At 47.3% G+C, this 25,966-nt stretch overlaps 1 protein-coding gene across 14 annotated transcripts in view; it reads right to left on the reverse strand.

Moving 5' to 3' along the window:
* Nucleotides 1-25,966, reverse strand: part of CACNA1B (calcium voltage-gated channel subunit alpha1 B) — a 322,441-nt gene that overhangs the window by 57,108 nt on the left and 239,367 nt on the right. For all 14 annotated transcript variants that reach the window (XM_064728143.1, XM_064728152.1, XM_064728150.1 and 11 more), the window contains 10 exons: nucleotides 24,803-25,627; nucleotides 22,347-22,573; nucleotides 20,525-20,645; nucleotides 16,471-16,600; nucleotides 15,410-15,469; nucleotides 14,577-14,683; nucleotides 6,016-6,112; nucleotides 3,079-3,239; nucleotides 1,899-2,036; nucleotides 895-1,096 (listed from right to left, as the gene is read on the reverse strand). In XM_064728143.1, coding sequence (XP_064584213.1) covers nucleotides 895-1,096; nucleotides 1,899-2,036; nucleotides 3,079-3,239; nucleotides 6,016-6,112; nucleotides 14,577-14,683; nucleotides 15,410-15,469; nucleotides 16,471-16,600; nucleotides 20,525-20,645; nucleotides 22,347-22,573; nucleotides 24,803-25,627 — 2,068 coding nt within the window. The remainder of the gene's footprint in view (nucleotides 1-894; nucleotides 1,097-1,898; nucleotides 2,037-3,078; nucleotides 3,240-6,015; nucleotides 6,113-14,576; nucleotides 14,684-15,409; nucleotides 15,470-16,470; nucleotides 16,601-20,524; nucleotides 20,646-22,346; nucleotides 22,574-24,802; nucleotides 25,628-25,966) is intronic.

A 25,966-nucleotide genomic window follows, 5' to 3' on the forward strand; every position in this document is an offset into this window, starting at 1 on the left:
TTATTTTGGACTTTTTGTTCATTTAGACAAACAAGGAACTAATTAAAAATCACTTCAAAATTCATCTCTTTTCATCAAAAATCAGGTTCCAGTTTCAAAATATATGAAAAGAGATGGTTCTTCCCAAAAGAGGTCATTGAGGGTGTGGGACCCTGGAGGAAGGATGTTGCAGATGCTAAAAATCTGCATGGATTGAGAAGGAAACTGGATACACCCATGGCAGGAAGATACACAGATGCCAGTAACTAAAGAAAAATTATGGTATTTTGGGGGGCTTTAAAGAAAAGCCTCACAGCTTTTTCTGCCTTGGTCATACACTCTTCTCAAGGCATCTCCTTCTGACTGCTGCCAGGAAGAAAAATCCCAGCCAGGCACAAAATTAACCTTGAGAGAGGAGTTTTCACAGTAGTTGAACCTCAGTTTGGTTTCTGAGGTCTGCCCTCAAGGTTTGCCTCCCTCTACTCCTCCACACTCGAGCAAACAAAATCATGGAATGGTTTGGGCTGGAAAGGACCTTAAATCCCATCCACTGCCATCCCTGCCATGGCAGGGACACCTTCCACCATCCCAGGCTGCTCCCAGCCCTGTCCAGCCTGGCCTGGGACACTGCCAGGGATGGGGCAGCATCTGCCAGGGCCTCCCCATCCTCACTGTGGTGTGGTCCAGGGGGATGTGTGACAGTGGTTCCCAACAGGAAGCATCTGGGGGCTCTCCCTGGGGTTTGTTTTATGCAGGAGCTGAAACAGCCACTCATTTCTTTGCTCTCTACACAACACACCCTCCAATAACCACTGCTCTCCAGACCCCCAGCACAGGGGGAGTGGGGATATCCACTAGTATCCAGCAGCTCTGAGCCCCTGGAACACCAACTCTGGAGTCACAAGAGGTGGGTACCTCGTTTTTCTCGAGGCTGCACTCTGACATCACTTTATCTCCTTGCTCCTGGAAGGTGATGATGATTAACGCCACAAAGATGTTGACAAAGAAAAAAGGGAAGACAACAAAATACACCACGTAAAAGATGGACATTTCCATCCTGTAGCCAGGGCTGGGCCCCTGTTCCTCGTAGGTGGCATCCACCGAGTGCTTCAGCACACTGCAAGCAAATGCAAAGAGAGAGGAAAGGTCAACACAATCCCTGGGAAGCACCAAGGACCCCCTGAGAATCACTCCCTGGCCTTCACTCTCATGCAGGGTTTTCCACATATGCTCAGGAAAAGCTTGCTCCCATCCACGAGGCTGGGAAAAGTTTTCCTTGAGGATATTTATAGGGAAACCCATTGTTCTCACCATTCTGCAGAATGGTGGAGATTTGCTGTGCCCAGATCCACTGATCCCCCCTGACCTCCCAAAGGGGAGAGGATCCAGCTGGATCTGGCTTCTCTTCTCTGGTCAACAGGGATGGAGTAAGAGTGGGGAAAGAGAGGTGTTGATGACATCCAAGTAGGGGAACACAGTGAGGGACTGGGAAAGGGAGGCTGGTGCTGTTTTAGTCTTTATTTCATGAAAGAGTTGAACGTGGAGGCGGAGAAGCCCTGGCCACACACTGCACTCCACGTGTGCCAAAATAAAGTCATTTGCTGAACAGGAAATGTCATTTGGGGCCTGTCACACCCAGCAGACTTTCAGCAGAGCTCACAACACTTTTCCCCCTTCATTTTCTACCATTTCCATTATCAGTTTTACCCCTGAGAAAGGTGTGCGAGTCCAAAAGCCTGAAGCAAGAACTGAAAACTTTCAGAGAAAACACAGAGCTCTGCCTGCTGGTTCATCCAATAATCACACAAAACTTAGCTGATAAAGGACTTTTCTCATTTCCCAGGTCACCTGCTGTCCCTCAGAGCTTTGGGGACCTGCTTTACCTGCACCATCAGCCCCTGCCAGGGCCATGTACTCACGTTGGCCACCCTTCCCCTGTGGACACGGTGAAGAGCGTGAGCAGAGCCCAGAGCACATTGTCGTAGTGGAACTCGTATTTTTTCCATTCCCTGGGCTGTGCTTCCACCTCATTTTTTTCATAATCGAGGTACTGGCCCCTAGGAAAAAGAGATTTGGAGCCAATGAGAGAATTAAAGCAGATCAGGCATTTCTTAGCACTCAGGAGTGTTGGAAAGCCCCAGCAGCACAGTCTGGACTGTGTTGTGGGTTAAAGACAAAGGGACTCCCTTGAAGTCTATGACAGAAGTAAAAGCCAATTTTTGAGCCAGTTCTAGCTATGGGAACTGGACCTGAGGTCTGAAAATGGAAGAGATTTTAATCAGGGCATTCACTCATTCATTAGGCAAAGCCAACCATGAACACCTTGCCTGCCCCTCAACTGTCTGACCCCACATGAAACTTTTGCTTGATGGGGAAACACCTCTGCCTTCTGCTCCAGGGTTGAATCTAATTCCTAAATGTATCCCACTCTGAGGGGCCTGGCATGTGGAGAATCCTCTCCAACCTACCTTAGTCTGTAATTTCACATCCCTCTCTGTAATTTAGCTGCATTTTTCCAAGGAAGAACTGCACTGACAGCCCCTAGGACCCCACCAGGGATGAGCCCTGCAGGTGCCAGGCAGCAGGAGAGGGGTGGGCAGAGCAGACAGTGCTGAGGAGGTGCTTTGGGTGCCAAGAAAAAAGCTAATGAGATGCACAACACACCTTGCCAGCCTGCTGGGAAGAACAAAGCATGACAGGGATTTTAAGATATTCACATCCTGTCCCTGTCCTCGCTAATTAGTAGCTCTTTAACGTCCCACGCTTCTGATTATTTATTCAGTGTGTTTTTCTAATTCATAAGAGCTCTAAGAATGGAGGCAACAGGTGGAAAGAGGAGTCACACTATCACAATCTCTTCTCAAACATCACACTTAGCTTTCCCAGGAAAGAAGCTGCCTCCCCTGTATCTTGAAGATCAGAGCCAGGAATAACAGCTGCTAAAGAAAAAGAAGGGAAAATTCACCTCCAGGGTACCTGAGCTGAATTATTGCTTTTATTTACAGGAGACTCTTCCCACTGAGCAAATCCCTGCCTTTGGGCCAGCCTGGGGAGCTGGAGGAAGCTGCTCCCTGCCACATTCCCTGCTCCCAGCTGTACCTGCAGTCCTTCTCCAGCTCCTTGGACTCGTCCGTGCAGTAGAAGAAGCGGCCCTTGAAGAGCTGCACGGCGATGACAGCGAAGATGAACATGAAGAGCATGTAAACAATGAGGATGTTGAGGACGTTCTTCAGGGAGTTCACCACGCAGTCAAAGACAGCCTGGGGAGGCAGGGGAACAAGGTCAAGGGGTGGGAAGAAAGGAAGAGTTCATCCAAAATCTTGGCACCACCATTTAAACACACTCAGGGAATCACAGAAGGGTTTGGGCTGGAAGGGACCTTGAAGATCATCTCACTCCCACCTTCCACTGCCCAGGCTGCTCCAAGCCCCATCCAGCCTGACCTTGGACACTTCCAGGGATCCAGGGGCAGCCACAGCTGCTCTGGGCACCCTGTGCCAGGGCCTGCCCACCCTCACAGGGAACAATCCCTTCCCAATATCCCACCTAAATCCCTCTAATTTGGGACTCATTACCCATCCCACCACCCATGGATGCTTCAATGGATTTTTGCTTCCCAAACATTTCCCAAAGTCGTGAGAAATAACTCCAGCTTCCTTTTACTCCTGCTTTATCCACAACTTTGGCTGTGCCACTGAATCTTCTGATGCTGCTCATAACATTTATAAAGACAATCACAGCTTGTCAAGACAATATTAGTCCTGAGAAAACATTTCATTATAAAATGAAAATTGCACTGGTTTTGATTTTACTTCCAGTGGTTGGATAAAAACTGTTGGAATAATTAGGAAAAAATACCAGAAACAAAGCAACCAAATGATTTGAATAAATATTTTTATAAAGAGCTGTCTGTCAAAATGAGGTGTGACTAATGTAGTCAGCATGTGCACTCCCAAGCTCCCTGCAAAGAACTCCTCAAATCCATTTCCTACGTGGGTATGAGGCCCTGATTCATTACAAGTAATTTGCAGTTTCATTTTAGTCAGAAGTTTGTCATAATACCAGAAATTGAGCAGTCCCTGCCCGAGCACAGGGTTTGTACAATCCTGCTTCTGTTCCTCTGAATGGAAGTGAATCATTCACAAAATTACCCCTGATGCAACTGTCTCAGGTTGCAAATGTGAGATGTGGCAGGAGGTGTCAATTCTATTGTTATTCTCTGCTAATGGGTCAGCCGTTAAAACCAGGTGGGGCACTCAATTCTTTATCTCTTCCAGGACCCATTCTCCCATCAGGAGGGAGGGGAGGAATTTGTCGTTAACGGGCCATTGAGTGTCCCTGCATGGTTGATCCCATTCCAGCATCCCATTGGGAGATGCTCTGCCCAAGGGGAGGAGCCAAGCATTCCTACTTGGATATAATCTGAGGATTGGAACAGCACAACAGCCTTTGCCCACTTCATTCCCAGAGGAGCAGCTTTCTTCTTGCCCTGCATTTCCAGAGGGAGCCCAGGCCCATCTGCAGCAGCCCTGGAGCTGCAGAGGAAAACTCCCCCCTTGTGCAGGATCCCTGCTGCAGCAGAGCCACAGCTGGCACTGCAGGAGGGCTGAGCCCCCATGGATGGGGCTGGGACACCGCCCTGACACACAGGGGGCAGGGCATGCTCTCACTCCGGCAGTGTTGTTTTGTTGTTGTTTTGGATTACTGCATTTTATTTTCCCTACTAAAGAACTGTTATTCTTACTCCCATATCTTTGCCTGAGAGCCCCTTAATTTCAAAATCATAACAATTCAGAGGGAGGGGGTTTACATTTTCCATTTCAGGGGAGGCTCCTGCCTTCCTTAGCAGATACCTGTCTTTTCAAACCAAGACAGCAACCTAGGAATCCTGATGGAAATCCCTCTGATCAACCCAGAAATCCTGATGGAAATCTCTCTGATCTGCCCAGAAGTCCTGATGGAAATCTCTTCGATCAGCCCAGAAATCCTAATGGAAATCCCTCTGATTGGCCCTGAAATCCTGATGGAAATCCCTCCGATCAACCCAGAAACCCTGATGGAAATCCCTCCGATCAACCCAGAAACCCTGATGGAAATCCCTCCGATCAACCCAGAAACCCTGATGGAAATCCCTCCAATCAACCCAGAAACCCTGATGGAAATCCCTCTGATCAACCCAGAAACCCTACATGAAATTTCTACATTAATGCTCTTTTTTAGAGAAATTTAGTGAGCATAAAACTACAATTATTTAAGCATGAATAGTGGGCTCAGACAAAAGCAAATCTACAGAACAGCTGACCCTTATTTTGATGTGAAAACAGAAGTTGTCTAACACATTTTCCCCCTTCCAAATCATTCATTGCTTTTTCCTCAGCTCTCACAGAAAACAGCCCACAAAAGGTATTGAAGAGTCCCCAAACCTCAGAAATTATTGAGTTTTGTTAACTCCTTCCACTCTCTCTTTGCAGGGCCTGGCTGTTCCTCAAATTGTTGGTGCTGGATGAGTAATCCCAGGCAGTTAAATTTATTGTATTTTTTAGATCAGTGCTCTAGGGATAAACCCTTGAACTATGGATTCTTTAATAGAAAGATGAATAAATTAAAGCTTCTCCTATAGCAATGACAAATCTCTTTGGACAGCCTGTGGAAAATCTTGCAATATTCATGTTAAATTCTCTAGGGAAAGCCAAACCCTTCCAACCCCATTTTCTCCTTTATCACATCAAAGACCATCCCACTTATGAACTGTAATTTAATTTATTTGCTTTTTTTTCTATTTGTAGAGGTTTTATTTTCATGTGGATTCACAAGAATCCCCAACATTATCCACAATGTTTGCAAAAGCACCCAAGTGTTTGACATTTGCTCAACATCTGCCCAGCTCTTTGTGCTCATCTGGCAAAAAGATTCATTGCAATGGAATAAAAGCAACAGAAACAACTTGGATTATGTGGGGTCCACCAGCTTCCACTCAGACCAGCCAGAAACCTCCAGAGAAGGAAAACTAAGGAAAAATTTGGGTTATTTTCTAACCTTTAGTTTTGGCAGCCGTTTTATGGTTTTCAGAGGCCTGAGCACACGCAGGACTCGCAGGGACTTGATGGTGTTGATGTCCTTGCCTTTGGTTCCTCTGCAAGGGAGAAAAAGGCACAAGAACAACAGAGGGAATTGTTTGCTCCCCAGGCCACTCACTGGGATATTTGTGGGCATCCAGGATGGTTTTGGTGGTGGAACTGGTTGGGTTTGGGGATGTTTTGATGTGTTTTGTGTCCATCCTCACCAGCGCTGCAGGCAGGATGACCCAACCTCACCTGGGGTGTCTCCAGCAGCACAGAGGGGAAGGATGGGGCAGGACAGGGTCCTGGCAGGGCTCAGCCACACGTGCTGGCCCAGCCACTCACCAGGACCTGGGGCCCTTCCCGCCCCAACTCCACACCTGAACAATGCTCCCAGTCAGGGCAGCAGCACTGGGACAGGAGGCTCAGCTCCTCCATCCCATTCCCAGCAGGAGAAGGGACAGAGCCACACGAGGTTCTTCTCTCCCAGCTGGATGAGGCCAGGGGTGTTTCTGGATGAGGCCAGGGGTGTTTCTGGATGAGGCAGGGGGTGTTTCTCCGTGCACTTCTCTGGCAGGAACATCGTGCCAAGAGGGTTCGGGAGCCTTCCTGATGAGGGACAGAGCTCTCCTGGTGGTCAGAGCCTGTTCCCTCATCCCTGAGTCTCCCAAGGAGGACATGCCACCAATCCCATGCAGGAACATGTAATATGGCAATATATTACATGCCTGGACCAGTGCTGGGGCAGCTCCCCACTCAGGCATGCAGGTGCTGTCAGTCACTTTTGGGGTTTAGGTTTTGTTAAAACCGAGTGCAAGGTTGAGAACGCTCCTCTTGTTAACATCAAGAGGGGTTTTAGGGCAAGGACAGAGCTCCTTTCTTCGTGCACTTCCAAAATAAAGAAACACAAGAAGACAACAGGAACATCTTCTTCCAACCCCATGGCAAAACAACAACATTCCCTTCATTTCATATGGAGTGGGAAATGGGATGGAAATCTGGAACAGAGTTTTATTCATGGCTGGAGATTTGGGTCTGGGACTGTGTTAAGGGAACACAGGTGGGAATGAAGAACATGTGGGACAGATGCTGACACACCTATTCTGGACATTCCTCTTCTCCAAGAGGGAAATAATGGAAGGACGAGAGGCACGAGAGACCCACAGAGGTTTGGGAAGGACTGCAAAGCTTCCCCCACCCTGCCCCACATCCTGTGCTGAGGGAGGAGCACCAAGAGTGGAGGAAACCACCCAGTTTTGTGGCTGGCTGAGCCTGCTCAGCCCTGGAAAGGGAATTTTTAGAAATCCAAGAACTCACTGCTAACCCCGTACTACTCAACAGTAACCCTGGACCAGAATCTCCAACCCAAACCCACAGCCCTGCCTCAGCTCCAGTCCCTCTGTCCCATCCCCAGGCATTGCAGGTGTCTGGAAATGCAGGAAGAGGGACACACAGGAATTCATGGAGGGCTGTGGGTTGTATCCCAGCATGTATAACTTGAGGAGAAATGTCCTTTCCACAAGGTTTCGTAGAAGTGGAGGAGAGGGGGAACAGCATGGACAGGTCCCCATCTTCTCCCTCTCTCATCCTTCAGGGCTCTTTTAGGGCCATTTTAATCCATCCCAGCTGGACCCTGATCATTGACATGGCTCTAAACCCAGGCACTGGATTTACTCCCAGAGCTACAGGACTGATTTAAAGCCACAAAATAACTACTAAATATTTTAAAAAATAATATTTGATTCTCATTAGAGATCTTCGATCTGCTCTAGATGAAACAGGCACTGCCAGCAGAGTTTTTTCTGCCTTTCTCATCAGGTTTTAGCAGAGCTGAAGGTCTGGCCTAGGCTTGGCTTTGCAGATTTGCTTTCAGCTCAGTGTCCCTGCCATGGTCACCTTGGTGTCACCAGAGCCACTGGCTGACCTGCAGCTCCCTGGTGTGACCCTCAGCAGTGCCCTGGCTGCAGAAGAGTTTGTTCAGCCTCTCCAGGAGGATGGGAATGGCAGCAGGGAAGCAAAAGGGGAAAGGGGTCACGGCCAAGGAGATGCCCCAGCAGATCCCACCCCATCCCCTGGGCTGTCCCCTCTGCCAGGCCAGGCCAATCCTGGGGACAGCCCAGGGGAGGTGGGAGCTGAGGAGGGCAGGGCTGAGGGAGGAGTGAATGGGAGACCCTTTGGGGCCATGTGGCATCTGGGGGCAGCAGGAAGGGAAGGGGGGGACATGGGGACAGTGAGCCCAGAGCTCTGCTCTGTCCCCACCAGCCACAGCCACACTTCTGCTGTGCCCATCAGCACCTCCAGCTTTCCTAGAGAGAAGAGAAACCCTCTGCTTTCCTAGAGAGAAAAAGAACCAAGTGCCAAATTTCCTGGACCCCATCAAAGGCTTTTCTGGGCATCCTTCTCCTCGCTGTGGAGGATCCCCCTGGAGCTCCTGGAATGTGGACACAGAGGACACAGCTCTGCACTGACAGCAAAGCTGCCACTTGCACAGGGTTAAATACAATGTTTGGAACCTCCTTCCCAAATCAGCCCTGCAAAAAGCTCCCTGAGCTCTGTTTTCATGGCAGAGACTTTCCCCAGTACCAGAGCCTGGATCCCAGCTGGGTCACAGTGCCCACACTGCAAAGCTCAGCTCTGCTCCCCTGGGCTCACTCAGAACCCCAGAACATTCCCAAGTGGTGCTTTCTCCTGACTCCAGCAGACCCCAATTACCACACTGCTATTGTGCCAATTAACAACTGCACTAATGAGGCCTCGTGCAAACGAGTACAGAGATATTTCCCTGCTCTGCTCTCCCAGGACAGGCTCTACACCTGAAGGAAGAATTTCTGTGGGATTAATATTTCCAGGAAGGTTAAAGAGATGTGGAGCAGAGCAAATCCTGGCTCCTGCTTTTCCCTGGAATGGGAGAGTCATGGATGAGTGAGCTCAGAGGTGGAGGGCAGACAGCTCCAGTCACACAGAATTCCTTCTGCCTCAGCAGAGGACACTAAGAAGGGCTGACTGATTTTTTCCATTCAGGCACTTAAGCAAATAAAGAGCGTGAGCCAATTAAATCTTAATGGGATTTATGCTCTGAGCCATATAGAGAATCCTGAGGAAAAAAAACAAATCCTATTGCTTGTCACAGTAAGGTCCCTGCTATAGGAAAAGCTTTTCCTGGTGCTCTGACCCAGAGTGATGCAAATTGCATTTTAATTAAAAGGATCCTCTGCAACTCTTCTGTCAAATAAAACCCTCAGGGTTGGGTTTGGGTGTTTTTAAAACCCTCTCTGCCAATACTGGGGTTTTTTTCCCTGCTTTCATACAAAGCCAGATGTCCCAGAAAATAAAAGGTCCAGATGGAGCTGGGACTCAGTCAAAAGGTGTATCCAAGCACACATCTGACCTGAATATTCCTCACAACAAAAACAAATTGCCATGGAAAGACAAGGTTTTAATTGACTGCAGAATAACAACTGCAACATTCAGGACAGCTGAATCTTGAATAAGAGCTAAAGAGGAGCATGGGATGAAGGCAGACAGCAAAAAAAAAAAAAAAAAAAAAAAAAAAAAAAAAAAAAAAAAAAATTGCATTAGATCATTTTTGGGTGCATTAGGCCAGTGCTGTTTTGTTGTTGTGTTTTCTGTGTCAGTTTGCTGCATGTTTATTTAAAACATTAGGAATTTTTTAAAAGAGCTTTGCAGCGCCTTTTCTCCCTTTAATAAATAAAAGAGCCTTTAAAAATTCAGTGGTTCTTTCAAATGGAAGCTGCTTGTTCCTGTTGCTGCTGCCAGCAGCTCTGATTTCAGGTAACACGGACCCCTCAGAGTCAGGCCATCAAAAATTCAGGGTGAGGTGGAGCCTCTGCCTTCTGTGATAGCCTGGAATCCTCCTGGCAGAGTGAATTCTTCCCTGGAAGAGTAAATGAGGTCACCCCACCCTGCCCAAGCACAAAGCCACCCTCTTTCTGCCCTAAATCCTCTGCTTTCCTAGAGAGAAGAAAGAACCAAGTGCCAAATTTCATGGACCCCATCAAAGGCTTTTCTTGGCATCCTTCTCGCTGTGGAGGATCCCCCTGGAGCTCCTGGAATGTGGGGACAGAGGACACAGCTCTGCCTCCCATGACAGCAAAGCTGCCACTTGCACAGGGTTAAATACAATGTTTGGAACCTCCTTCTCTGCAAATCAGCCCTGCAAAAAGCTCCCTGAGCTCTGTTTTCATGGCAGAGACTTTCCCCAGTATCAGAGCCTGGATCCCAGCTGGGTCACATTGCCCACACTGCAAAGCTCAGCCCTGGAGCTTCCAGCTTGGCTGTTTGGAGGTGAAATCCTCTAAAAGAGACTCAAAATTCTTCTTTAAGCCTGGTTATTAAGATTTTCATGAATTGTACCTCGCCCCTTAGTGCCCACTGAGTCAGCCCCTCAAATAGTTTTGGTACAGAGATATCTCCACGTGGTTTTTTGACTCCCTGCCTTGGATTTCTAGTCTGTTCCTATCTCTGCTGAAGGAAAATCAGGATGGATGAGTTAAAATAATACATTTCACTGGATAATGAGCAGTAAAGGGACGGAGGGGGCAATGGGATGGGTGGAACATGGCTGGGTTGTCTCCACAGTGGCAAAGTGTGTGGACACAGGTTGGACAGGCAAAACAGAGCAGCAAGAGACAGGAAGAACATATTACCCCATGAAACTCCTAGAGAGAGATTCCAGCGAGGAGAAGACAAAGAAAGAGCAGAGTCAATGACAAACAGAAACATCAGAGAGATCCCCCAGCCCCTGGCCCACTCCCACCAAGCCCACGGGATAAACCAGCGGGGAAGGGAGGGCTCTGCACAGAAACCCCACATTTGTCACATTCACAGTCTCTGAAAAATCCCTTCACCCAAGGTTTTTCTTCTGGGAAGCTGAGAAGCCTCAGAGAAAAGGAAAACAATTCTTATCTCATTTGCTTCTCCTGTGTTGTGCTCATGTGGAATGTGTTTGGAGATTGTTTACCCACAGGTGATTGTTCCATTGGATTCTGCTGGGAGTTGTTTTCACTCTTTGGCCAATCAGGGCCAAGCTGTGTCAGGACTCTGGAGAGAGTCAGGAGTTTTCATTATTATCTTTTTAGCATTCTGTAAATATCCTTTCTGTATTCTTAGTATAGTATAGTATTCTTTAATATAATATAGTATAATAAAATAATAAATTAGCCTTGTGAGAACATGAAGTCAGATTCATCACTCCTGCCTGTCCCTGTAAACACAATACACATTCCCTGCTGGATCAGCCCTTCCACTGGGAAAAACACCTCCACATCTCTTCTCTCCCACTTTGGGAGGGATAACCTTGATTATTTGTTTTTCCCAAGAACATCCCGAAATTCTGAGCATCTCTGTTCCAATTTTTTCCAGGCCAAATTTTTGCTTCTCTCCCTCAGCTGTTCCTCCCAAGTACATTCTGCACCTGGGGCTGAGAGATTTTGGTGACAAGCTTCCATGGGTTTTTTGTTTGCTTCCTTTTCCCTAAGGACTCAAACATGTCTGGGTGTTTGTGGCATGTTTATCTCCCGAAAAAGAAAGGGATTTCTCTTTGAAATGCTTTGCTGAATGGAAAACATTAGTTTATTATTATCAGCATCATATTGTTGTTCCCAGCATCACTCCGGGGGTGTTGTTTGAAATTTATTTTTTTATTTTTCTAACCACAGAGCTGCTTCTAAAGAGCTGCAGGCAGAAAGAAACCCACAGCTGCTTTGAGAGCTGGATTTTATCAATCTTGTACAAGTGACTGATATCATCTCAAATGCTTAAATTAACACAGGCTGCTGCAATATTCCAGAAGAGAGCATTTCAGGGAGCTTTGTTATTCCTGGGTTTTTAGGGGATGGGTTAATTCAGCAAGAAGTTGGTTCATATCACCTTCAGCAGACAGCAAGGAGGACAAAAACATGAATTAAATCCCACCTTGCATGAGGGAGTTGTGGGTTCTTGTAAACAAGGTTGTGACAGCCACATTAAATCCCATTTTTAGTGACCCTGAGGAGGGTGACAGGATTTGCTGGAAAAACCCAACTGATTGAACAACAAAGAGGCTCCAGGAGCTCCTTTTTGGGATTATCAACATTCAGCTGCCTCTGTGTGTCCATCTGGTTTAACCAAACCAGGAGCTGGGCCTAAGTCACAGCTCTCTACCCTGTCAGGACTCAGAAAAAAGCCATTTCTTAGGAATGACTGATTTTCCAGCTTTTGGGCTCCAGCAGGGAGGCTGCAGGCATTCCCTGTATTGGATGTTGCCTGCTGGAACAGGGATGGGGAGCAGGGCTTACAGAAAGCAGAAAAATCACAGAAGAAATTCAAATTTTCCCGAGTCTCACAAAGAAGCTTGTCTGACTTTAATCTGGGAGACAGTAACTAGGCAGGGTTTATGCAGTCCCTGGCTGTAAAACCCTGCTCAAGACTCACTCACAGTGGAAAATAAAAGCAGCTTGGGGCACCTATTACAAAGCACAGGCAGGGGATGTAGAAGTAATTTATTTAGAGGCTGATGAGGTGCTGTTAGATATTCATGGCCCAACATCAGCAACAGAAGAAAACCTGAGCATGAAAAGCCTCGGAAAGATTAAAAATTATTCATTTTAATCCATAACTCGAGCAAGGAAAATCTCCCTCAAAAGAAGATGGTGTTCAAAGAGATGATGTTGTAAAGGCAGAGCCTGAGGTTTGTTCTCACAGCACAGGAGCTGCTCTGAAGGGCTCCCAAAATGCCCCTTCTCCCATCAGCCTTGGAAGTTTGAATTCCTGATGGAAAAGGGAAATTCTCATGGACCCCCAGGCTTTGGGTTGTGTTGTTTTTTGTGATCATTTTACTTCTTTACCTCTCTTCAACTCAGAGGAGCTTTGTTAAATTCTAATGTTACTACATGGCTTTTTCAAGTTAAATTTTTGATCAACTCAGTCTGGCTTAAGTCAGTCTAGTTCTGAAAGATGTTCCACAGATATTTCATGTGCAGGGAAGTAAAACCCCACACATGTGTAGTGAAGCTTAAACACCAGCTTGGCTTTGGATATTAAATTTTAGGTGAACAGTACATTCACCAAGATAATTTTGCTTAGGACAGAGCAGTCAGCTCCTCCAAAAATCTGATTTTTATGAGGGACAAAATGTTTAAAGAGAGGAGAGCATCATCCCTTTGAAAACATTATGTTAGATATGATTTTCTCCAAGACCTGATGAATTTGGTGAAGGATCAGGCACAGCCCAGCTTTCAATATCCCCAAAAATCACACCTAAAATATCAATCCTGTCTCCTAAAATATCAATCCTTTCCATCCATTTTTTGATCAATTTAACTTAGAGGGGTTTTTTGTATTTATTTGTATTTGTATTTATTTGTATTTGCACTGAAAAAAAAGCAGATCTAAACCACAAATCTCACAGCCTGGATGTGACAGCAATTTTGACACCTCAGAAAATAAAAAACTGCTGAGGAATTTTTTACCAGAAAGACAACATTTTGTGCATTATTTTGTGCAGAGCTGAGAGAGGAGCAGGGATTTGGCTCTGCTTTAAAAATTTTTGCCAGTCTAAAGCAGCCCAGGCACGCTCCACAGCTCCCTGACAAAGGTGGATGGTTTTCTCATTAGCTGCTAATTCTCTTTAGCAAGTGAAACAATTTCCTCTCCTCTAATCGGGGTGTCACAAACCGGGCAGTGCGGGGCTGCTGAACATTCCCCTAATTGCTCGGGGCTAATTTAGCAGAAGATTAAACTGGTCAGGTCCCCCTGCCTGCTTCCAGGTCTCTCCCATTGTTTCTCAGCAAAGGATTTGCAAACAACAACCCGAGTGGAAAATTTCTTCCCATTCTCCAGCTCGGCTCCTGAAGGATGGAAGGAGCTGCATTGCTCATCCTCTGGTTGTTTCCAAGGAAAAAAGCTCAGATGAGAAGTTAATCTTAATTTTTAAGGAGTTGTTTCTCTGTGTTTGTTGCTCAAAATCCTCCATGACATGAAAGAAGAACGTGGGGTGTTATTTAAAGGCAAAAATACAGAGCTGGGTTTGAGGGAGGGAGTGAAACTCAGTGGAAGTACAGAGAGAGGAGAGAAAAGGAGAGAAATAGCAAAGGTTTGTGAGCCAGAATAAATATCCACAATTCTGGAAAGAAGGGTTTGCCAAGAGTTCACAGGGTTATCAGCTGATTTCTTAAACTGTTTTCTCAAAACACTTCAAGATTCTCACGATCACTGACTGGAGACACTGGACTGCCACAAAGTGTTACAGTGAGTTCCTGAAAAGAACTGGCCAAAGAGTCACAAAAATCTTGGCTTGGTGTTTGAATGAGCAGTGAATGGACTCAGCCTAAAGCTGGCAGGATTTTCTCCAGATTCCACAACACAAATATAGCTGGCTTTATTCTTTTCTTCCCACCCCCTGGAAAAAGGGCAGGAACTGAACATTTCACTGAGAAATGGAGCCACAAACATCACACAGCCACTGTCCCCGTGCCAGCCCCCTGCCCCCTCTGTCACTTATTCTCTGGAATTTGGGAATTTGGAGGAAAATGAACTTACGAGAAGGCAAAAGCCACCAGGGCCCCACTGACCACAATGAAGTCCAGAATGTTCCACAGGTCACGGAAGTAGGAGCCAGGGTGGAGCAGCAGCCCCAGGTCAATCATCTGCAGAGAAAACCCAGCAAAGGAAGAGTTTTAATAAAACATGGCCCAAACCCACCCTGCCAAGAGGCAGGAGAAGGTTCTGGATCAAAGCACCCTTCACAAATTGCTGAGATACTCGGCCAAGCTGCTCCTCTCTAACAGGCAAGAAAACTCTCCCAAAAATGAAGCTCAAATTAACAAACCACAACCAAAAGCTGTAGAAATGAGAGCTCTCACTGCTCCCCAGGATTTTTTCCCACACACATGCATTAATCCTGGTTTTATTCTGCATCTCTTTTGCATCTTGCTCTGACAGGAAAACCCAACTCCTGCCTTACCCCAGCAGTGAACCCTGATTTTATGGAATTGTGCTCTCTGGGAAGTTACTGCCCCATAGTTTTGACAAAACCTGTCACCCTACTGAGCAAAAAGATAAATTCTCAGCTTTTTGAAACATGACAAACCAAGAATCAGTTGTTATTAATATTCCTTCCAAAGGGAAGAATCAAGAGTGTCCCAGCAAGGTCTGTCAGCTCCTGGTTCTTCACAGATTTTATCCTCTTACACAGCCACAGCTCCTAAAGATATCCTGATTTTCCTCCATAAAATAGGAGATTTAGGCCAGGAGAGCTGCTGCATCTGATTGTGAAAGCTGCTCCCAACTCCATCCTCCCCACCTCTGTCCTGTTCCAGCTTCTCACAAATAAATCTGAAAGAGGAGGTGAGAAAAGTTGGAAAAGTTCTTACCTTGATCACCATCTCAAAGGTGAAGACTCCTGTAAATATATAATCCAGGTATTTCAGAGCCTAAGTAGGAAGGAAAAATGTGTGTTAGAGAAGGCCACACACTGAAATAACCTGCACATGAGCAAGGAGTAAAATACCTCATCCAGCAATGGTCTGTCTGCTGGGATGGACAAAAATCATCTGGTGGGAGGGTTGCAGATAATTTAGGCATAAACCTGAATAATCTGATTTAAAGCAGCATTTTCCCAGACCTTGCCACACTGCACTCAAGGCTGGCTCCTGCGTTTCTGACAGGTTTACCAAGGCAAAAGGGTATTTAAAAATGAAATTTTTGAATATCCTTTCCTAAGGATTTTCAAGGTCCTTAGGATCCTTTCCCTGTGTGGAATGGGGTGCCAGTTTTGCCACATCAGCCACACAACCCCTGATTTCCAAGCTCTCAGGCTCAGATGTGGCTGAAGCAGCAGAAAGGAGCAGGAATGTGAGCATTTTGACAGTGAAACAAAGATAACTGGAGTGTGTTCCCAAAGGCAGCTCTAATTCTGCATGGCCAGCACCTGCAGAGATGGGAATGGACACACCATAGCTGAGAAAGCATAGATTCTGGCATTTGGGAGGAGAAAGCACCTATCTGGAATTTTGGGAAACACCTATTTGGAGGGGGAAAAGCACCTGAATTCTGGGAGGAGAAAAACACCTGGATTCTGGGAATTTTGGGAGAAGAACGGCACCTGGATTCTGAGCATTTTGGGCGGAGAAAAGCGCCTGAATTCTGGGCATTTTGGGAGGAGAAAAGCACCTGGATTCGGGAATTTCGGGAAGAGAAAAACCAGCTGAATTCCGTGAATTTTGGGAGGAGAAGGGTACCTGGATTCTGGGAATTTTGGGAGAAGAACAGCACCTGAATTCTGGGACGAGAAAAGCACCTGGATTCTGGGCTTTTTGGGAGGAGAAGAAGCACCTGAATTCTGTGAATTCTGAGAGGAGAACAACACCTGAGTTCTGGGAATTTTAGGAGGAGAAAAAGCACCTGAATTCTGTGAATTTTGGGTGGCACTCACGTCGTTCCTGGGAGACTCAGCCTGCACAGGGTCCTCTGCAGCCAGGGCGATGCTGCTGAGGGCGATGACGATCAGGATCACCATCTCGAAGTAGCGCAGGTTGACGATGTAGTGGAACAGGCGGCGGATCCTGCGGGGACAGGAGCACACCAGGGGTCACAGGGAGGGGACAACGCCACAAACCCAGCAGGGGCAGCACCTCTGGGACTCCTGCTGTGATCATGGGGAGAGGAATAGCAGATTTGTCTCTGCGAACAAGCTGAGGGTTGTCGCAGACACCTTTTTATGAAAAATCCTTTCCTTAGGATTTTTCCTCCTGAGAAGCTGAAAGGCCTCAGAAACAAAATGTAAACAATGATTATCTGCTGCTGTGGAATGCAACAGGTGCATCTGTGATTGGTCTCATTGTTTCTAATTAATGGCCAATCACAGCACATCTGGCCCAGAGAGAGACTCCAAGACAGCTGCCTTTGTTATCATTTCTTTTTATTCTTAGTTTAGCTAGCCTTCTGATGAAACCTTTTCTTCTATTCTTTTAGTATAGTTTTAATGTAATATATATCACAAAATAATAAATCAGCCTTCTGAAACATGGAGTCAGATCCTCATCTCTTCCCTCATCCGAAAACCCCTGTGAACACCAGCACAGTGGGTCTGCTGGTAGATAAAACCAGCACTAGGAGATAAACAAATGATTGATGAATGGAAAAAGATATTTGCTTTTACAAATAAACTTTAGGTTTGCTGATAAACAAAATTAGATATTGAACGATGAAAGAAACAATGGGGAAGAAAAACCCCTAAATTCAGTAAGAATTAAAAATTAAAAGGAGGGTTATACATTAGAGGGGAATCTTTGGTATCAGGTGTTTTGGGAAATCTGAAGCTCCCAAATACCTCAGCCAATGGGGAAAGAGAGAAGGGAAATGTGGCTGGGAAATTGGGATAAAAAGGAGGCTGCATCCTCCAAAAATGTGAGAGATCCCACGGGAATGCCCCATGGCCTCTCCCTTTATTGGAATAAAGTAAAAGGACTCCTCTGTCTGCTTTTTGGACATAAACCTCTGGTGTTTGTGGATTAATTTTCCTAACAACGGGAAGGAAATTAAAAAACAGGCTTGAAATTCCAGTTTGCAGCAGATCTGTGGTGAGAGATAATAAAGGGAGTTCAACATCTTTGCACTGATCTCTGCTCCCTCTGCAAGGCAGCAACATCCATTCATCTCCTTATCTCTTGATCTATTTATCTCCCTATCTAGTTATTTCTCTATCTATTTATCTCTCCACCCATCTGTCAAAAGAGCACTGAGAGCTTTCAAGCATCCACACTCAATTCTGCAAATTATGTTTATGGCACTCCCCCGTCCTTCTCCCTCTGAACTGCCAGGTTAACGCCCCGTGAGCTCAAAACAAGGTTTGAAATCCTTTTAGTGTCAACTAATCCCTTTAAAATGTTGAGACTCTCAGCTGAATCTGCCTTTGTGGCTCTGAGTGTTCCTCCCACCAATTTCTCTCTGCCTGCACTTTACTCCAACTCTCACTTTACAGCACAAATACTTTACAGGAATAGATTTGATTACTTCCACCTAATCTTTTTATTCACAAATTGTGTCCAAGGAAAATGGTAAATGCTCCCATTTCTAAGCAATCCAAAAGTCTTCACAAATTGCAGCTAATAATTCCTTCTGACCACAATTCCCAAATCCTTAATTGCACACAGAGCTCTGCATTTGCACCATATTTGTCAGCTGAATAAAGGACTTAGCCTGAGAATCAAATTATAGATTTAACTTGCCAACAACTTTGTTATCTGAGAATGTATTTCAGCTCCTCTATCCCATTTTCTCTAAGCAAATATCTGAGCAGTGAGAATTAAAGTCTATTTTTCACATCTACTTACATACTCCTTTTCTTTGGCTTGCTAATGGATTCAGAGTGGAAAAGAGTTCCAAATACCAGGGAAGCAAATGTGATAGAAAATAACCTGGAGAAAAGTGCTTTTGTGGACCCCTTAACTGTGGTTTTCAATCTGCCAGGAGAAGATGATCATCTCCATGCCCTGAGAAGCCACAGAAGTGAAAGGCAACATTTCCAATACCATTTGTAGCCATAATTCCTGCATCAAACTCAATTCATCAAAGCAGTAACAAGCCCCTATTTTTAGCCCCTCACTGTTCATAACCAGCAGTGAGATGTGGGAGCATTTGTGAACTGCCAGTGGGGCTTGAGAAATCACTTCACAGCCCTGTGTGCTCTAAGAGGGTGGTGCCACTTGGGGAAAAAAGGAATTTATTTCTGCTTCCCTGAGCTGTTTTCCCCTCTGGCAGCACCTGGGTCATGGATCCCAGCAGGGCTTGGAAGGGAGATGGCAGCACTGGAGTGGGGAAAAGCTTCTGACCCCAGAAAGAGCTCTCAGCTCTGTTCCCAGCAACCAGAACCCCTGGGGGATGCAGCTGGCTCTGCACCTTGCCCAGAGGACAAACAAGCTGCTGACATTCCTGGAGTTTGGGCTTTGGCTTGGTATTCCCCCTTGGATTGCTTGTAACACATTTTTTCTGCCAGTGAACTTTGTTTTTCCAATTGTCTTTCAGCACAGCTCTTTTTTTCTTTTTATTCCTGGGGGGAAGTGAAATCTGGAGGAAGCTGAAACAACAAAGAAACGGAAAGAACCCCCAGATCCTGAGGCTCACAAGGTCCTAGCTGGGATGAGGGCAGAGAAAAGAAGCAGCCATAGGATACAAGGAAATTTTGCTGCTTCTCTGGCAGCCCAGCCCAGCCCTCAGCTCAGAGCCCAGGGCTCAGCACCCCTCACTCCTCACCAGCCCTGCTGCCTTAGCACATCTTTCTCACCTCAGTTTTGGTGGTCATTTCACAGCAAAAAGACCAAATATTAGGGAAATACAATTTCCCTATCCATCCAGACAGGCCAAACTCCATAATCCCAATTTGGCTCCCCAGGTGATGAACCCAAGGCTGCCAGGGCTCCAGGAGCGTTTGGACAATCTGGGATGGCCAGGATGGGATTGTTGGGGTGTCTGTGCAGGGCCAGGAGCCAGATCAATGATCCTGGTGGGTCCCTCCCAGCTCAGTCAGGAGATTCTGGGATGCTGGGATGCTGCTCAGCCTGCCCAGGGTCCAGGGGTACCACAGGGGCTTTTTGGAGGTCAAATCTGAAAACTCAGAGCCTGTTTTGTTCCAGGACTGTACAGGATGTCACAGCCCTCAGCAGCAGGAGGAGAACTCATCCTTCTCTTCAATCCAGCTGCCAAAGAAGGGCCTGAGCTCCCCTTTGGTGTCTGGACAGAGAGAAATTCCAAGTACAAGTTTACCTGAGCCAGAGAGAAACCTCTGCTCCTAGGGGATATCCAGTAGTCCCCAAAACCCTCCCTTAAAATGCTCAAACTGACTCACACCCTTCATACCACAATAATTCCAACCCCACAGCCCTGCAGAGGAACAGATTCAGAATTCCCAGGCTTGGAGTCCAAAGCTCCCCAGGAGGCAGCACTGCCTGAAGGGGAAGAAATGCCCCAACCCCAGCAGATCCCACTCTCAGCCTTGACAAATAAAAAATATCCGGGTTTTCTCAGAAGTTCAAAGTTTGCAGTGATACAAACCACTTTATGGAAAGAACAGGAATTCCAGCTGAGGAACCTGCAGGAATCTGCTGGTATCCAAATATTCCTCAACCTGTTACTCCTGGTAAAATCTTTCCCCAACAGTAAGAGAATATTCCTCAACTTGTTGTCCCTGATAAAATCTTTCCCCAACAGTGTGGGAATATTCCTCAACCTGTTGTTCCTGATAAAATTTTTTCCCAACTGTACCTGTGCTCTCACTTTTTGGGATCTAAACCAGCAGGGTCTGCCCAAAGCATTTTCTTTTCTCTGTCCTGATAATTTATCCCCCACAGGAAAACTAACAGAACAGCATTATCTGACCCACAGAAATAAGCTTTTATTTAATGCCCCAGTGTGTTTTCAGAGATGAAAATCCCACTCATGTTACTGCTCTGAAGCACCTGGAGCCCATGATTGGTGTGGAAGGAACTTACGGGTTTGTGGGGCTGAGGATGAACATGGAGCTGTAAGGCAGGATTGGTTTAGGCCCATTTTTGGTCAGGTCATCGACGTCTTTCTTCTCCTCCGTTTTGCTTTCAAACTCCACGTTGTTCACTGGAAATGGGAATTCAGAGAGAACACAAAGGAGAGGGTTAAAAATGGATTAGCAGGCTTCCTGCTGCCTGGAACAGCTGGAAATGGCAGCAGTGCAGCTGGGAGAGCAAACAGCCTTGGGAAGTGCTGATTAAATGGGATGAACAATCATCGGATCGTTATCGCTCCCTGCCCCTCACTGCTGCTGAGCCACCGAGCAGAACAGCCAGGAAATGAAACCATGAGCTAATTTATCCCAGAGCTGCCAAACCGGGGCTGGAAAACCCATCCCAAGGAGCACAAATGCTTAGGGAGAGGGATCAGCTCGGGATCCTTGAAATAAAATCGAAAGGAAGTCTGGCCAGCCTCGTAATTCGGTTTTTTCCCATAGAGCAGGAGCACAACTGGCTTTGGAACACATGAAAGAGCAGATTCATGGATGAGGCTTAATAATTTGAAGGCTGAGATTGCTGAATTTCCTAAAAATAGGAAAAGAGACATGGAAAGGACTTCTTGGACTCTCCAGAGCTGTGCCTGCATCGTGCACCTCGGTTTGGTCAGAGTTCCCCACAGGCAAAGGTGAGCAGCTCCATCCTGCAGCAGGTTTTGGGATCTCCTTCTCTGAGATTGTTCCCAGCTTCCCTCCCAAAGGTCGGAAATTCTCCAATTCTCACCCTGACTTCCCTTACAGGGGGTTTATGGGATAATTTACTGAAGATAATTTCCCATCTATGAGCTGGGTAACATTTTATGCTGCACATTCTCTTCTTAGACACGTATAAAGGCTCTTCCATTAATTCCCAGGACCCAAAGTCCAACAATCCCACCCTTTGGAATGCATTCAGTGCAGGGTTGTTATTACTTTTTATTTTATTTTGCAAGAAAATGACATTTCTTTGTGTTTGAGTGACATGTTCAATAAACTCCTTATTGGATCTCCAGTCAGATCCAGAGGAAATGGCCAAGAAAGGGAGAGGCTGATAAACTGTGATTGACAGGAACTCAGCATTGCAATATAGCAAAATTACCATTGAAGAGGAGGAGGAAAGAAGGAGAAAGAAGAAGGAAAAATAATAAAAAAATAGAAGATAAATCTTGTGGCTGATAACAGAGTGAAAAACCACAGAGACCCTGCCAGATCTCAGAAAGCAGAGTCCTGACAGCCAGAGGTTTAATGTGGACCTCTTGGATTTCCCTCAGGGATTCTCCTGAGCTCTCCAGATTTCTCCAGGCTGTTCCCACCCTGCCAGGGATCAGCACCAAGGTGGTGGGAACAGCCTGGTGCTGGCTGGGCACGAGGATCTTGGGACCATCTGTAAGTCTGTGCTGACAGACCCAAGGCAGAGAGCTCTGGAGAAGGACAGGGAGGGTGGATCTGCTCCAAGTGTGATGCAGAGGGTTGTAAAAGGCTCTGGAATGCCACAGGAGCCAGCAGCAGGGTCACACACGGATGCTGCTCTCCCTGCTCCCTCACCTCTCCCTTACACACAGGGTGTGGCCTGGCTGAGCCATCTCCAGGGAGTCTCAGGTGTTTTCCAGAGCCACCAGGAACCCTTGCTGAGTTCCTGCAGCCCATGTGGCAATTACAGCTCCTCTATCACAAAGTTCCCTGGCTGCCTCTCTCAAGGATGGCAGCACCCAGGAAAGCCCCCCCTCACTTCTTGGAGATTTGGATTCCCTGGCAATTCCACAGCAGGAAAAGCAGGGGACAGAGGCACTCACTTGGGATGACAGTGGTTTCCCCTGGAGGGGCAGTGATGGTGACAGGGATGTTCACAGTGGTGGTTTTGTCCAGGGGGGGCTGAATCATCCTGGTCACGTTCTTCTGGTTGTCGGCATCCTCCGGCTGCTCAGGCACCTTCTGCAGGTAAGTGCTGGGCAGGGTGTGCACAGGGACACTGCCAGGGCCACTGCCACTGCCACTGGCCTCCAGCTCACACTGGTTCTCCCTAGGAAAAAGCAGGATTTGTTCAATATGGCCCAGGAAAGGTTCAGAGAACACATCCCTGATGCTGCACCTCATGCTAAGCTTGTTTCCTCCATGCAAATCCTTTGCAGGGCTGTGGTGTTCACTTTCTCTGAACAGAGAGAGACATAATTCTCTCTCCCAGGATTTTTCAGGGGAAGGTAGTGGGAAGCTCAGAGAAGAAGAGAAAACAATTCTTGCAGTGAGAACCTCTGAGAAGAACAGAAAACAATTCTTATCTCTATTCCCTGCTCCTGTTGTTTGGCACACATGGAATGTGTTATGGAGATTGTTTACCCAAAGTGATTTGTTAGTTGGACACCAGTGAAGGTTGTTTTGATTCCTTGGCCAATTGGGTCAAAGCTGTGTCCTGGCTGTCTCAGACAGTCATGGGTTTTTCTCTAGTAGCTTTGTAGTATCCTTTTAGTATAGCATAGTATAGTACAGTATAGTATCTCTTTAGCATGCAATACAGTATAGCTTAATAAAGCAATTATTCAGCCTTCTGAATCATGGAGTCAGAGCACATTATTCCCTGGCTGAAGGTGCCCTGCATCAATACAGGACAACCTCTGACAGCAAAATTTGGGATCTTTTTCTCTGAGACCTCCCAGGCCAAACCCCAATCCCAACATTAGGAGGGGACAGTGGCACTGGACATCCCTGGGGTCACTTTAATGATGCTCCCAGGCCAGGACCATGTAGCAGTGCCACGAGCCACTCCCCAGAACAGCTGCTGGATGAATCCTCACACACTGCTCCCTAACGCTCTCCCCAGGCCTTATTTAAATGTGCTGATTCTCTTTTCCCGTTTTTGGAACGGTTTTGGAACCATTCTGGAACGTGGCAATCAGCAGCTAAATGGCTCCTGCTCTCCTCTGCAGCAGCAGCTCTGCTCCAGTGAGGAGGAAAGTGAGCCCGTGCACATGAGCACGCTGAACAGCAGGCAGAGTGTTTGGAAATTCAGCTGAAAGGAAGATAATTTAGACAGGAAAATTATTATCTCAGTGCCACTCACGGCTCTCCACGGTGACATGAACTCTATTCTAAAGAATCCCAGTGCAATTTCTTTTCCATCAGACTAATAAAGCTGAAAAGGCAATCTATCCTTCTTTATTAACTACTCCAAATGCTTCACCAGGGCTGCTTTTCTCACTTGACTTACATAAGAATTAAAGCAAATGGGGGCCATCGTTGCTCTTAATGGAAGAGGCCATGTGCTGGAACAACTGGTGGTGCAGCTGAAGGCTCCCCATTAAAAATGAAAATCAAAGGGCTGTAAGCAAGGCTGGCTGAAATTTAAATAGATGTCCCTCAGGAGCTTCCTTCAGAAGGAAGGAAATTTCCCTTCAGAAGCTGGGAAATTCTCTGCTCCACTTGGTGTCCTACAGGGTCTGTTGGTGTTTACAGCAAGCTGTTTTATGAACTAAATCGTCTTTGGGAGCCTCTGTCACTGCTGATTGAGGCAAAACAGAACTGCAGTGTTGGGGAAGATGAAACGGGAAAGCCTTATAAATATGATTGTCTGGCAAAAGACTGTGAGATTATAGAAACTATAAGCGAGATTGAAATGAAAGCAAGCTTTGAGATCCTCAGTTACTGAACAACTGGAAAACAATGGTGTGGCCAGCTGAAGGTGATCCCCTTTCGATGGAACAACACCCTCTGCCTGCAGACAGGCCCAAGGCTCAGAGCAGACCCTGCAGCTTGGCAGAAGGGGCCCAAAGAGGAGTTTTTAGGGTTTAAAATGTAACACAGTATGGTAATGTAATGATTCTTATAGGCTGTATGGAAATGCTATAGGATTTGTATCTTGTACTAGATTGGTTAGTGAGAATCAGAATATTCAACACAGAAGAAGATTTATTGTATTGTAACGGGAACTTCGCTGTCTTACCCTCTCATCCTCTCTCCCCCTCTCTTCTCTCATTCCTGCTCTGAGCTGTGTTTGGCAGCTCCCTGCAGGGCCCTGCACCCAGGCCCTTTGCAATAAACCCCAAGTTCCAGATCTGGCTGCAGAGATCTCTCATCTCCATCTGTCCCCACTGTCCCACCCCCTGACACTCCTACACTGCAGGTTGTGGTGGTAGCTGGTGTGGGCAGAGGGACAGCAGGGAATGCCACAGGGAGGCCATAAGGGATTTCCTGGAACACATCTGGGGCTTTGTGACCCCTGAACCGACCCAGGCAGGGCCTGGCAGCGCCCACTCACTTGGGCTGGTGATTGCGGTGCTCCTTCTCGCCAGCCTCCCCCTCCTTCTCCCCGCTGTCCTTCTCCACGGACTCGTAGGTGGACAGGGCCCTGTTCCTGAGCCGGTGCCGCCGGTGGGGCTCCTCTCCGCTGTCGCCCTTGGTGCCGGGCTCTCCATCCCTGTTCCCGGAGCGGGACCCTCCGCGGTGCCGGGAGCGCCGCTCGCCGCGGGCGCCGTTGGCGGTGCCGTTGCCCTCCTTGCTGGGCCGGTCGGAGGAGTGCCGGTGGCTGCGGTGCCTGCGGTGCTCCTTCTCACCCCCTTCGTCCACCGAGCCCCGCCGGTGGTGCCTCTTGCCCCCTTCCTGCCCCCTGCTACGGTCGCTCTTCCCTTCCTTGCTGCCCCCTTCCACCTCCTTGCTGCGGCTCCGGTGCTGCCGGTGCCGCTCCTCCTTGGTGCCAGCCCCGGCTTCGCCGCTCTCCTCCTTGGTGACATCTCCCTTCTCCTGCTCTCCCAGCTTCTCCTTCTCCCGATGCCGGTGGTGCTTCCTTGGCGCTTCTGCCCCATCGGCAGAGGTGGGTTTGGGGTGCTCCACCACCTCCTGGACATCCACGGGGCTCAGCTTGGTGAGGTTGTTCCTGCCCTCGCTGCGGGGCTCCACGACCAGCGGCCGGTCCAGGTGGGTTTTCATGTCGGGACGGATGTGCAGGGTGGTGGCGTAGCGGACGCGCTCCTCGGGGTCCAGCTCGTTGTACAGCGCCTCGCAGCTGGCTCGGAAGTTGTGCATCCGGATCTGGCTCGTCCTCTGCTCCCAAACCGACTTGGATTTGGAGGAATTCTGCTGCTTGCTAAGGGCGGGAGAAAGGTGATAAGTCAGCACCCAACTTTGCGCCAATTCCCTAAAAAAAACAGGGGATTTTTAGCTGAGGTGGGGAATTAGAGGGTCAAACCAAAGGAGTAACAGGGATGGAGAGAGAACATAAGCAGGGAAAGCCAGCAGGATCATCCGTGTTAGTTTGCCCACACACTATGAGATCAGCCCTCTGGAAAGGAGTTATTCTGCGTTTCGGAAATGTGGAAGCCTCGGGAATAGTCTGAAGGATTAAAACGTCAGCACACAAAAATCACACACCCCAGCCAGAGCCTTGGAACAGCCCGCAAAGCTTCCCAAAATTAGCAGCACTTTT

The sequence above is a fragment of the Zonotrichia leucophrys genome, chromosome 17 (assembly GCF_028769735.1).
Source record: "Zonotrichia leucophrys gambelii isolate GWCS_2022_RI chromosome 17, RI_Zleu_2.0, whole genome shotgun sequence".
NCBI classification, from domain to species: Eukaryota; Metazoa; Chordata; class Aves; order Passeriformes; family Passerellidae; genus Zonotrichia; species Zonotrichia leucophrys.